Source organism: Mya arenaria, chromosome 11 (genome assembly GCF_026914265.1).
Source record: "Mya arenaria isolate MELC-2E11 chromosome 11, ASM2691426v1".
Classification (NCBI taxonomy): Eukaryota; Metazoa; Mollusca; class Bivalvia; order Myida; family Myidae; genus Mya; species Mya arenaria.
This window is the reverse complement of record NC_069132.1, coordinates 29,250,292-29,265,532: the sequence shown is the minus strand read 5'-3', so window position 1 is coordinate 29,265,532 and position 15,241 is coordinate 29,250,292. Positions and strand designations below refer to the sequence as shown.

Sequence of the window (15,241 nt, the reverse complement as noted above, 5' to 3'; positions counted from 1 at the left end):
CAATCTTATCAGCAAGCATGTAAGATCAAAAAAAAAATAAGAAAGATCAAGAATTTTGGTTAGATATGAATCAAGTGTCACAAATAAAATTGAATTTCTACTTACAAAATCAAATACACCTTGACTCAACTCATAAATTAAGCTATTAATTTTGAAATAGATATTATAAATACCCTCGAAATATTAATTTGAAAAGCGATCATACAATATAATTTTGTGCGTTTATAAGACTTCATTCTACCTATAAAGTAGCATTGTCAATGTGAGTAAAGTTCACTAATAAGACAGTAATTGATATTTATAACGTGCATGGTAGGGTAATTGTCAGTTTTGAATCAATTTTCAGCTTCTTTAGGTATACTTTTACTTTAATACTAACCATAATTGAAAAACATAACTAAAATCCTCAGACTATTCAACATATACTATCAGTGACTATCACCTTCTGCATTCTTTATTAAAACATAGTTACTTAAATGACAAAATGCTCCATGTTTCACTTAAATTTGAACATTTCAAATTGGCCTCTATTTTTGTATATATTTTTTTTCAATTACATTAACAGAACAGCTCAAAACAGTAAGATATACAAAAGATAATTTTATTTCCATTAAGATAAAAAGAAAATCATAAGTCAACTTTTTTCACAAATACATTTACAATTTATGCATTACATAAACAGCTGCAACGTAAATCAATGTAATATTGTACAAGAAACTTGAAAGTGAATTGCTGAAACAAAAATTATATATTGCTACATGTTTGTATTGCAACTCAGATGAATGCTAAATTGATTGAACACCAAACAATTTAAAGTTATATCTAATATAAAAATTGTTTTATGCTAAACCTAAAATCAACTATGCGTACCTTGCGAAGAAAGATGCTGCTGGCGATGAGGCACTATGTGGTGGTGGTGACATTGACGACATTGATGATAACCTTGACATCGACGGTGATGATGGTGGTGGTGGTGATCCTATTCTGCCCATCCCCGGTGGTGGGGACTGAATCCTAGGGGGTGGGGATTGAACCCTAGGGGGTGACTGTACCCTCGCTGGTGATCCCGGAGCAGAGTGTGAGTGCTGTAGAAAGTTATAATGATGAGGCTGGTAAGGCGGGTATTGCTGCTGCTGTTGCTGTTGTTGATAATACTGTTGATGAGGATGAATTGGTTGTTGTTGTTGCTGTTGATGATGGAACTGTTGCTGTTGATGAAACTGCTGTTGCTGATAGTACTGCTGCTGCTGCTGTTGTTGTTGTAACTGCTGCTGCTGTTGGTACTTCTGTTGTTGATAATTCTGCATAGCTAAATGGGGTTGCTGTTGCATATATGGCGTGTTGATAAAATGTGACCCTGACATTGGGTAGTTGACAGGGCGCCCATGAGGGCCCGTCCCAGGGCTCTCGGACACACCCTGCCCGTACATGTCTCCTGTCCGGTGGTAGCCCGGCCTCTCAGCAGAGCCAGACCTCAACAGGTACTGAAAATAGAAAATACCAATGTGGGTGGGTGTCGTTAGACTACATTAATAAAGAGAGCTTATATTACTTTTAGCTGCACTAAGTATGATCCCCCGGCACTAAAATACACACAAAAATAACAGTAATGTTTTTCCTATTCTCTTTAAAATAGCTTGATTTAATGTACGTTTGCGCATTAAAACATCCAAACAATCCATTCTGAAGTTTCTTTTTTCAAACACTTTCATTCATACTGTCTCGTATAATAAACAATGTTCATGGGTCGTAAAATTACAGTAAGGAATTTATGTCCCACACTAGTCATTCTTAAATTGCACAAAAACAAGCAACCAACTTCCAACCATAAAATCCACAACACTTATTTGAATATAAAACAAGTACAATTCATCCATTTCATTTTTTCGAGGATGAATTTTCACAAAACCACTAGGTATCTTACCCAATAGAGAGATAAAAATCTCACTTTTCACACCTCAAGTCATATTTTCACTGACTCACTGATCTGATTTTTAAGTTTTATATTTCAAAGAGAGTTTGACAAAAATTGTCCTCAATCAGTCACAGTCAAGAATATTTTTATGAGTTCTAATTAAGTGTAAGCCACTCGCCATAATTTAGCATTAAAAGAAATCCAACTCAAACTTTGTAATTTCAGTGACATTCAAAATTTCAGCGAATATATTGTAACAAGATCACATCTCGTTTCAATCCTCAGCTTCCATAAGCATTATTGCCAGTTAACTAGCAAACAAATCCATGTTTGGTCCCTGAAAATATGCCTACAGTCCAGTTGTATATGGGAAGATATAAAAGTTTCCAATAACGTTTCCAAGGATATAGGAAACAAACTATCCGAATCTGGTATGTATTTCCATATCGCAATAAAAGCTAAACCATAAAGAAATCAGCTTTAATTTGGCCATATGAGTTGATCTGCCCAACTCCCAGTTGGGGTGTTCCCTGGGAGTTCCTCGTTTAATATATTTGTTTTTTTATAAACTCCGCCAAAATTGGTCTCCGGATCATTGTACAATGTAATTAAAGCTCTTATTTTTGCAGGGTATAATTTTGGTTAAATAGAGTGGGGACCAGTATTTGCTTGGTCTTAAATTTGCAGAATCTGATTAACTACCATTTAAACCTTACATCAATGGGAGCTAAGATTAAGCCATATTAAGACTTATTGCAAAATTTAATGATTCTCTAGCATTTCTCTAATTTGGTTAGAGCCAGTCAGGATGGTGTTTTAACTGAACTAATGTCAAAACCAGTCTACAATTTATTCCCTATAATCATGGCAAATTCAAAAGTCTGTTCATCTTGATTTAAATGCTAAAAATGTTAAAATTGTTTAAGAATAAGGCATGTTTATACAAGCAGATCGAACTGTATTGATTCGAATAAAGCTTTTCTATGAAATTATTTTCCAGTAGGACTTTTTTAATGGTTCAAATTGTTGATAACATTTATATAGTCATTTTGTATTTACAACTTGAAATATTAATCTACTTAATTCTACCATTAGTAAAAAAAATAAAATATTCTCTACAGTTAATAGACAGTACTTCTGATTTTTTTGGGGATTTTTTTATTCATATATATATGATTATCATATTGTTATAACATTCTTTCACTTTTTTTGCCAGATTTTATATCAAATCATCACATTTTGCCTCATTCGTTAATCTAGATTTAAACATTCAGAATCAGATTGCAATTGAAGGATACATGATATATGTTTTAGCCACATTTTACAGCTGCATTATACATTTATAATACTGTCAAGTCAGCATAGCTTGAGTTCGCGCCAACATGACAACATTAAACACCATTAATCTGGCTTCATCAACAAATACACTTTGATTGTTAATCCTAGAACTGACCTTATTCCACTGAGACTATCCAATGTCTATGGGAAGTCTACATGTAACACATTTGTTGCTGATGACATTTCCGACATTTTCGAGAAGTTTTCTAGAGTTTCTAATACAAATCAATGGTTACTACATAAAAATGATGAGTTGTACCATAGAGAATGTCAAATTAATCAAGAATGTTGACGGGCAGTGCTTAATTATCGTATCAAACATTGCAACATGGGATATCTATGTGGACAATATACTATACTACTATGGAGCAATCATTGCTAATATTGGTATAAATGTAATTTCACAGTCCTAGTTGAGAAATTCATGGACAGTTCATGAAAATCCATAGAGCATTAAAGATGGTATACAGCTTCCAGTGCCGTTACCTCTCACTCAGATGTCCTAAGTTTAATCCCCAACATGATCATTTTATCACACAACAGACAAGGTATTGAAAATAACAACATTGCAATTGGCGGGAGTTATAAAAAGTGGATCAACACGGGGAAATATTTTGCCTCACTGTAATGTTTCACAGTTAAAGTTTGGCCTTTAAAATGGTTGTTTTAATTTTTTTCTGTATAAAGTTCATGAGAAAATCTTAAAATTTGCCAGACATTCAAGGCATGTGACACCAAAACTGCCTATCATGCTGACAATGACACTAGGCCGTAACAAGATCTGCAAAACTCTACAAATGTTGTGAAAGTGAAAACATTAACTCCAAAATACTCTTCCATCTAATAAACAATTTATCATTCTATATATGAACAAGGAAAGTATGAGAGACTCATATCCCAGGATAATACAACCGATACATGCACTTCCCTCTCCCATCATTGATTCCACGAATCTCCCTAAATGCCGCCACTAATATTTGCCATTAATGGTTACTGAAAGCATATTTCCATCAATTTTCATGCACCATTTTATAGACATTTACACCCTATGCCTCATTTATATGGATATTCCTGATGGCAAATACAAACTCCCTAAAATGTTTGGAGCTCTTTCTGCTTCTTGGCTTATTATTAATGAAGAATTACATGCAGAAAATCTACATATATCTAAGTTTTCCAGGATTTCGGTGGCTCACGATTCATTATCCGCATTACTTCAGGGAAATGTCGCCCAAAAACACAAAATACAATATTTCCAATGGATGTCCCATTTCAACAGAAGATCTCGGAGAAAATTCTTTTATCGTCACCGAGGACAACGAATGCATTCCGATTGGAGAAAATCAAATGAGACGCTGGAATGAAAATAGATCATTCGGATAGATGTATTCTTATAGAAAATTTACTGCTGTACTAAAGAAATGAATGATTCAATTTGTATCGACTCTGTCAAATTACAGCTTTTTGCCCATGAATATGAGAAAGCTTCGGATCAATTCCGTCGGACTTGTTCAAGTGAGTTTCGGAATTCTTGCATGCCAGCGAAAACACATTTAAGCAGTAAGCAAAAAAAATCTTCGGGCTCAACAGAAAAGACAAGAATCCCATATCAAGTAATCTAAGATATTTCATGATTCTTCTCATTTTACTGAACATTAAAGGCCTTGCACTGAATATTAAGGAATCCTTCGAGGATAACTGGAACAGTTCGTTTGCTTATGAACACTGACATGACATGGTTGCTATGAATACCAAATTTGCAAACCAAGAGTTTTTATTCCAACTGGAATATCCTCGATCTCATTAGAGATCATATCAAATTATTAAGCTATACAGAATGCAAGAAGAAATCTTTCTTTTTCATTTCGCAGGAAACTTTTTTGACGCATAAGGGATACTTTAAATGTTTGAGAATCTAAAATTTAAAATAATGTGACATTTTGCAGAAATGCTGTCTCTTACACAAAACACATCTTCGATAAAGATACTTATATATGACTTACCAGTTCTATATTTTCAAACGTTACACAGAGAGAATATTTAAATCAAAAGTTAAGAGAGAAAAAATATAACTAAATCCAATATTTATGAAGTTATTTTATAGCTTTATAATGAAATTCATCAATAAATATCCAACACTTTTCCCAATATACAACCAAGATCACTAAACTACTAATTGAAAACAACATAGCCTTTCTGGAGACATGTAAATTTGACATTTTCAGTGACAGCCATATCAGGCATGGTTTATGGCCCTTGAGTGGCTATAAAACAACAGTGGTGACAAGAATGTCTGCTGAGCTCAAGGGGAACAACTAGTGAATCTCCCAGCAGGGAGTATCAAGGGAGATAATTTGTTGTTAAAAATGATGTTATTACTAGAACATGCCATTTATGGCTTACAGACAGATGGGGTTCTTTGATTTAAAAAGGGCCATAAAACAATAGTGGTGCCAATAATACCTCGGGGGAGACAACTGTATTAAATCCCTACCAGGGGATATGAAGGGAGATAATTTGTTAATACATTATGTTTTAACTTGAATAAAATAATGAAGGCCACTGGAAAGAAATAGAATCTGATAGTTTTTGTTTAACATTGATTTGAAAATTTTGTGTTCTTAAAGGGGGGGTGAAAAAATCATTTGTTAATGAAAGTTTATTACAGCTCATATCATTTCTATCAAAAATGTTTAAAAAAACATTTATGTATACAGATTCAACTATTAGAGATAATTTAAATGTCTGTCTGTCTGAGTGAGGAATATTTATGGTTATAGACATTTAAAAGGTAGGACATAAACATTATTTCCTTATAAATTCACATTAAAAGTCTAGTAAACCATAATAACATTTTCATGATTTTATCAATAAAACAAATTTATGTTCAAATTAATGTCTGCATTTTGTGAATGCAAACTACCCTTCTGAAATTGTAAAATGTCCCATTTAAAAACTAGAAGTGTTTGAATTGAGTGTTGAGAATGGCATGTTTGACTTTATTTCAACATTTTAAAATATACATATATAGCAAAACAAAGACCAAGTTGAAATAACTTCTGTTTCTTTATAGTAAGAACAAAGTAGCAGTTTGTAATTCACAAATTACTACTATTGATGGTGGTGGTGGTGGTGGTGGTGTTGCTTTTGGTGGTGGTGGTGTTGTTGTAGTTGATGGTGGTGGTGTTTAATTGGTCGTGATGTTGATGGTATTGATGTAGGTCACATACTACTGCTGTTGTTGTGAATGATGATGTTTGAGGTGCTAGGTGTAATGTTGATGGTGGTGGTGCAGTAGTTGTGACAACTATGTAGGCACACTGTATGAACCCCCTGTATAAACGCAGAAACATATCCACATGATCAAATTGGGCCCATACAATGTTGATCGAAATCTAAAAGCACTATCTTGCTGAAGCCAATTCCAGGCAATATACTGCCATGATATCAATGTCATCTAGCAATTTTATGAGCCACTAAATGTCTCATAAGTCTGTGAATAACATTTTCTGGTATTAAACCTAAGTGCAGCAGCCATGCATATTTTATAAGGAACTTTTACATTCTGCAATAACTGCACCATTGTTATCTTTATAGTCATCTATATTGTGTTATTTCTAATGGTTGTCTGGAATAACCACTTGCATAAGTACAATTCATCATTTAACAGTTGCCGAACAGCAGTTTGGAGTCTGTTCGGCACACTTGCAAAATTTTACCATTTAAAACAATTTGTTTTGTACAGATGTTCACAGGAATATTAATTAGTTCCTGAGATTCTCCCAGCTTATATTCTGCTACCAATACTATTTAATTATTATTTAATGGTACCTGTGATTTTATAGAAATTAATTCCATATTTATTCAAAAAGGTCAAGTTGAGTAACTTATTCCATATTCCATGAATTTTGGTCACACAATAAAGAATCTATCTTGCAATGTTTTTATCACACTTGTAATACACTTCTCAGACACAGTGAAAGATTGACTCTGTGATAAATTACATGAAAATTCACTGAGATTAAATCACACAATACACTCTTGCTAAAAAAAAACACATATCAATCAATTCACATAACTTTTATTTTTTGACAAGTTTTTACCATTATACATAAAAACCACATTCTTTTTTAGCTAAAAACACTGCCTGGGTTATGAAGTTTTTGAAAGTTGTGCCATGTTTTTTTATGATTTATGTTTTGTAGGACGTCCATATATCTAAAACAAAACCAGCCTTTGGGCTTTATTAATGGCTGTTACCCCACATGTTAACCTAGCCATTATCATGGTAACATATTGGTGATGACATTAATTTGCTAAATGCTTTCAAATTTGTGATTTATGTCATAAATTTGTCATATTTGTTGCACAAAAAAGAATATGCCTGTAAGCTATAAATCATATTGCTACCTATTTAAGATAACAAATTGCACAAAAAAACTTCCATTTTTTTGCTGAAAACTAAATTAGGATGTGTCATTATGAAGTAGCAACAAAGGCCGAATTAAATTTCATTTCATATCACTTACCTGTAACATGCATTGTATAAAAACGATTGAAAAAAAATCAGACCGCAGAAACGAAAACGGAGACTTTGCTAACATGAAATATGGTATTGACATAATTAATTTAAAAGCCAAACCTGGCTAATCTGAAACCAAGGGCCTCACATGACAACAAGTAAATTTCAATTCAAAGAAAGTATACAATGACATAAAAGCGTCAATTACAAACATACAAATAGATGCAATCCACTCTAGTCAATAAAATACATGCTGAAAATGAGACAAGTTTATTTTACGAAATTTAAGTTGACAATTTTTGTTATACACTGTGGCTTATTCAAACACGACTCTTTATGTTACGACTCGAGAACCCCAAATATGTAAGGTCAGAAAGTACAAAAAAAAATGAGAATATAGAAATTAATCATTCGACATTTCTACTGAAAACAGACTAAAAGTATCAGATTTGACAGCTTTTGCTTTTAAATACGCTTGTCCACTGACTTCTGAAATAATATCCTATAAATTTTATTAAATGTAAAAGAAATTCAACAAAATCTCGCATTTAGTCCTCTAAAATAGTAATGAAAATCGCAAGATGTAATCGGTGTTTGAAGTGAAGTTACAGCAACGTTAAATATTAAACCTCGAGGAGACAATACGGTCATGAAGAAGTTAATATAATTGCTCCTACTGATGCAGAACTCCATAAAACACAGTATTATAACTTTTCCAGGACAGTTAACCCTTTTACATGCATGTAAAATGTCATGACCTAGATCAGCTATAGCGAAAATGTTTTTTTAAATAAAGAAATATGAGGTATTCATTATCATCTATATGTCAAAACAAGGACTGACACATTCTGAGCCAGAGCCCTTTTTCAGTAAAATCGTAGGGCTTAAGATGGTACATTGCAAGGCATAACACCCATTTGGGGTCAACTACCTTCAAATAAATATATTGTTAAAACCTTAATTGTATAGATTCTTCCCGTGACTTTAAGGGAGACGTAACATTATGTGTGTCAACATGCATTCTTGAGCAATACAAGGTTTGCAAAGTGGTAATATCCGTTCAACAGAGAGACAATTCCATTAACTGGGTTGCAAGAAGCTCAGAGAGTACAATGTCATGCTCCAGTAAAGGAGAAATACCAAATTCATACACTGAAAACATAAAATCTTGACAAAAAATCAGAGTTCAACATTTTTCCCATATTTTTCTCTTCTTAAAACACCATGGTAACAATCTAAAGACTGTCATGTTACAAATAAATCAAACTTAAATAGCTTTTTGATACAATCTTCCAATTAAAATATGCCATAAATTTTGTCTTTTTTCCCCTCATATTTATCAGGGGAGATAACTACTATTAGTTTACTTGCATGTTTTCAAATGTGACTAAATTTCAATTTAAAATTTTGACATTTTCAATTTACCAAAAAATGTGTCCTCAATATACACCCTTCAGCAAAGTCTAAAATCTAGGCCATAATTTTTTTTTAAAAATTCAAATGAAAAATAATGTGGCAGTCAAACAAAGTTTATGAAACTTATACATGCACTGTAACAATTTAAATATAGCCTTGTTTTTCCCATTAATTTACAATGAGATACATAGAATTACAACGATGGACCTTCAACATTATGAAATCGTAGATTGAATAGGAGCATTTTTCATGCGTTTTTTACAATCCTTTTTTCCTCAGACAACATTCACGTTTCTATTTGACCTGACCATTCTATCTACTAAATATTTAATCAAATATTTCAGGGACCCACGCCAACTGACAATATCTTTAGCCCAATCTTCTCTCCAGACCAATAAAACTCAAATACTGGAAAGATGACACCAACACCCCTTTCAAACCTTGTATAACTTTTACCTCACTACCAAGTTTGATGGACAGTAATGTCTGTAAAACCTGTAATTGTTGTAAAATCTATCATTCTGTAACACATTTGATAGACAAATTCAATTCCGAAATCCTAAATTTCAATGACAAGCACTACATACCTAAAATTTTGCAAGACACATTTAGTGAAACCAGGTGATATATAGCAGACACCATTCAAAATGTCTTATTTTAGCAATAGAAAAACGTTCAGTATTCATTGAGCAACGGAAATATATAAAGCCAAACATATACTACCAATTTGTATGTTTTATTAGTTTCATTAACTATTGCAAAGATAGTTAATGCTGTCAAGGAGACAAAGGTACGAGTCATCGAAGCGGCACAATTAAGATTTTTTAATAGTCTGTAATTAAGCATACATTTTCTAACTTTCAAGACATTTGGGGCTAAATTGAACACTTCATGTTTATAAAATGCAAGTAGGCAACTGCAACATTGCGCAAATTCAGTTAGGATAAATCTTAAAGAAGCAGCCACAAAATCATCATAAGTATGATTAATGATGAATCTTAAATAGACAAACTGCATCACAATTATATGATTTAAATTTTAATAAAATGGACTTAAATACAAAGCAGTCAATCCTGTATTTTCAAATCTAAGTTTTCAAACCTTAACAAGATCTGACACAAATAATAGTTGGTTATAACCTCTCTGTCAAAAAGAATGTCATTACAAAAACCAACAAGTTTAATGATCATGTAAATCAAATACAACATGTCAAATTGTACAAGGTACTTGACAAAATGCATCCAAATGGCTTATTTTTCCTGACAGATAAAAGGTAATTTTTGTGTTTTACTGGAGTTTACCCATTTGACTTAAGGAGATTAAGATTTTACTGCCTTTTGAAAATGTAGATATTGATGCCAACTTAGTTCATGCAGTAAGTGTTTATTTTGCGCTAAAATGTAAGGGTTGAATTAAGCTTGCTGCATTTATACACTTATCTGCATAGATAAGTTCACTGCAGGTTATATAACTCTCAGTTTTCAAAATATCATTAAAAAATGTGTCATAATATTTGTTCAATTGCAGATAACAGAATTAAATGACATAACTGGACAGAAGGGAGGTAATTATGTATCAAAGAGAACAAACATTTAAATATTGATTACTGCTGCCACTTGTATTTTTCTGTTGAGTATCAAGTGATTTTTAATCAATAAATCTATAAATCTTCCAAAGTCTTACCCACTCCCCCCACCCTCGATATTATACCTATAGCATTTAATATATATGTTCTGTAATAATTAATATATTAAAATTATTAATAATTAAAATTAATGTTGATTATTAATATTTTTTTTTTCAAATTACACATTAAATCAACAAGAAGTCATTATTTACCGCAATTAAATTTAACGTTTTGTTTCGAATATTATTTACATCATTACAACTGCACTGTGCAAATGAATACAAAGCACCTGTTTAATTATGTTAAAAACATACCTGCTATCAGTTTTATTTTTTTCCTTTGAACACTCAATCCATGAAACAAAACATAAAATTCTCACATTAAATTTGTCATTTTTTTGCAGAGAAAACATTCTCCTATCCAGTTATAAAGAAAAATGTTTATCACAAGAACACACGACTGCATACACCATCATACAAACATTAACATTTTCACCTAAAACATTTGCTATAAAAAATTCACATGTCCAAAACATTATAAGATTAAGTCCAACTTTTCCCATTCAATAGCATCGGGTTAGTTTAACAAGCATCACATCAGTAATATTAAACTCCGAACAAGGACCGATACAAAACTATCAAAGTATTCAGCTTGTCAATGGGTTTGTATAACACGGTGTCGCGTCCCAAGTCCGCCTTGTCGAAGCTTCATTCATGTAGAAATTGTCAATGAATCTCGAAGCAAATAGCAAATACAATCCTTTAGCTATTAAACACTTGATACAGTCACAACTGTTTGTAAAACAAATACAACTGATAGTAAAAGTGCTGTGGGGATTTTAGGAAATAAAAACTACTTTTAAAAGTTCCAAAGCGGAGAGAATGACTTAATTATAAATCTACTTAACAAAATAAAGCTAGTGATTTTAAAAAGAATACAATGAAGTGTCCCATACAACGGTGTTTATAAAAGTCAAATTCAAGGGAAACAGACTAGATTCATTGGATTCTCAAGAAAACAGAATACTTATATCTTATGATAGATAAATAAATGCATGCAAACACAGATGTGATATTATTTAATTTAACAATAACTGGTTCTCTTCCCTAAAACAGTGCAAAACATGAATTCCATTATCATATCATTTGCATTAACTTGTACAGCAAATTCATTGTATACACCAAATGTTTCATTCTTTACAACATTAATTATAACACATGTCAACTCCAATCTACAAAAACCTGGGACACTTGACAAATAAAGAATTAATCATTTCATAGAAGAGATATATAAATACCATTATAAAAACAAAATCATTTCTAGATTTTAATTTGCAAAAAGTTGTTCCATTGCACAATGCCTTAGTTAAAACTAATACAAACTGACAGACAAATAGCTGCAGAACAAGCCATTAACGCCATGGAAACAACCAAAAACAGAATAGACAAAAGGAAAAGCAAAAAAATCATATTCCAGCAAACATTTAAAATCATCAGTGCCTGCTGCTCTCAAAATCTCATACAAAATAGTTTGCCCCAATGCATTTGAACAACAAATAAGAATGCCATTTTCCACTATCGCCAGTCCTATCTTGAGGACACCAAGTTTGGGGATTACTGGTGGTAGTATATAATCATATGTACGTTAGTAATACTAACAGAGCAGGTCATATTCAAGGGTCATAATATTTGAGTGACTGAGGCGATATGACTTACTCAATGGTTATCAAACCTGATCAGAGACAGTGGCAGGAACAACATCAAGACCAGTAGCAGCAGCACCACCAACCCCAGTAGCAGCAACACCAGAAGCAGTAACATAGCTGCAACTGTACCATTACCAGAAGACTCATAACCAGAAGCAGCAACACTAGTAGCAGCAAAACCAGTAGCAGCAACACCAGAAGCAGAAACACCAGTAGCAGCAACACCAGAAGCAGCAACACCAGAAGCAGCATCAACAAAAGCAGCAACACCAGCAGCAGAAACAGCAGAAGCAGCATCACCAGTAGCAGCAACACCAGAAGCAGCAACACCAGTAGCAGAAACACCAGTAGCAGCAACACCAATAGCAGCAACAGCAGAAGCAGAAACACCAGAAGCAGCAACACCAGTAGCAGAAACACCAGAAGCAGCAACACCAGAAGCAGCAACACCAGAAGCAGAAACACCAGAAGCAGCAACACCAGAAGCAGAAACACCAGAAGCAGCAACATCAGAAGCAGAAACACCAGAAGCAGCAACACCAGAAGCAGCAACACCAGCAGCAGCAACACCAGTAGCAGCAACACGAGAAGCAGCAACACCAGTAGCAGCAATACCAAAGCAGCAAAACCAGCAGCAGCAACACCAGCAGCAGCAACACCAGAAGCAGCAACACCAGAAGCAACAACACCAGAAGCAGCAACACCAGAAGCAGAAACACCAGAAGCAGCAACACCAGAAACAGCAACACCAGTGGCAGCAACACCAGAGGCAGAAACACCAGTAGCAGCAACACCAGTAGCAGCAACACCAGGAGCAGCAACACCAGAAGGAAGCAGAAACACCAGAAGGAAGCAGCAACACCAGAAGCAGCAACACCAGTAGCAGAAACACCAGAAGCAGCAACACCAGAGGCAGCAACACCAGTAGCAGCAACACCAGAAGCAGCATCACCAGTAGCAGCAACACCAGAAGCAGCAACACCAGAAGCAGCAACACCAGAAGCAGAAACACCAGTAGCAGCAACACCAATAGCAGCAACACCAGAAGCAGCAACACTAGAAGCAGCATCACCAGTAGCAGCATCACCAGTAGCAGAAACACCAGTAGCAGCAACACGGGAAGCAGTTACAGAGCAGCAACAGCACCAACATAGCTGCACACAGTAGCAGCAACAAAAGCGTGTTTTTTTTAATTTAACTGGCTTAAAATTTAAATTTTTCGCAAATTTCATCGATATTAACAATAGACTAAGTAATGTTCACTAAAAATGACATATTTTCACAGCATAAACATTGCACTTGAGAAAATGTTTGTACTCCGGTACAAAGCTATTTTATGCAAAAAAAGTAAAGCTTCATTAAACAGATTTTGTAATGTTTTCAAATAACTTCATCAAACCGCGCATTTGCACTTGAACTTGTCAATGAGGAAAACTTTGGCAATATTTTCAGAAGTAGAACGCTAATTATAAAGTATAATTTTGCAGGATGTTAAAGATGAACAAAAATGCATGACAAAACTACATAACTTTCAAAACTTCAAAATTTGCATGATACAGCTTTTTCTCCTGATTTTGAGCAATAGGTTTAAGTGCGCAAGAAAGGAAACATCAATATGTAAAACCATTAATACGCCTTTAAATTCTAAAATCGCTGGAATTTAAATTTTATTGCTGGCAATAAATATTTGGAGGCCAATAATTTCCAAACTGTATCCTTGTTAAAACTGACTTTGGAATAAATTGATTATGACACACAAATATTAAATTTCGCACATATGTAATTTTGAACATTTCGTCTAAGTACGTCCGACAATATTTACAAATCTTGGCCAAAACGTCTTAACCTGCAAGGTGTTTACCGAACTTGGTGACATACTCAACCAATCATTGGCAAGAAAATGTAATTTGCAAATATTTGTTACAATCTGTTTCATTTTAATAAGTAAACAAACTTCACCTCAAAAATGTCACATGTCTTGTTGGTTTCCAAAACTGGCATAAATTTGAATACTATATCAATATAACATCATTTCAATAGCAAAAATATTATTCTAAAACAAATATTTACTGCAAAATACAATCTTGAAATTGAGATCCAAGTCACTATACAATTAAAGCAATAAAATCACAAAAATCTTTAAAGTATGGGTTAGGTTTATGACTTAAGATTTCTTTTCAAATTTTATACAAGGAAATATATCTCTACATATTAATTATTTTAACTCCCGATTGAATTTTATAGTTTTTCGTAGGGGGTCTGACTTTCCAAAAGCTTGTTATTCGACAGACAGCTATAATTTCCATTCCAAGTTAGCGTTGATTAACAACGATACTATCTAACATATAACAGAATATCCGTAAATATTAATTAAATTGACCACTCATCGATGCAGTCGACTGAAGCAGCGATGAATTATCGAGATAAATATCATTTATGTTGGATAATTTTGTAACCGATACCATTTTTGTTATTTTAGAGGCACGGGTCAGAGTTACAGAGTAAAGCCAAACACGAGATTGTTATCTAAATTGTCAGTTTAGTCAACAACCCATTGGACCTTAGAATCAAGGACACGAGGCTCGATTGTTCGCCGAAGGTCAAGCAACAATAGAGAGGCGGGACAGAAGAACAAATGAGACTTTAAACAACAAGAATTCCACACCATTGTAGGCCTAAAAACAATAATATTTGTTTCTTATCTAACAGTTTGCATCC

At 33.6% G+C, this 15,241-nt stretch overlaps 1 protein-coding gene across 3 annotated transcripts in view; it reads right to left on the bottom strand.

Moving 5' to 3' along the window:
- LOC128209327 (kinesin-like protein KIF26B) overlaps positions 1-15,241 on the bottom strand; it is a 150,832-nt gene that overhangs the window by 50,201 nt on the left and 85,390 nt on the right. For all 3 annotated transcript variants that reach the window (XM_052913314.1, XM_052913315.1, XM_052913317.1), the window contains one exon: positions 871-1,484. In XM_052913314.1, coding sequence (XP_052769274.1) covers positions 871-1,484 — 614 coding nt within the window. The remainder of the gene's footprint in view (positions 1-870; positions 1,485-15,241) is intronic.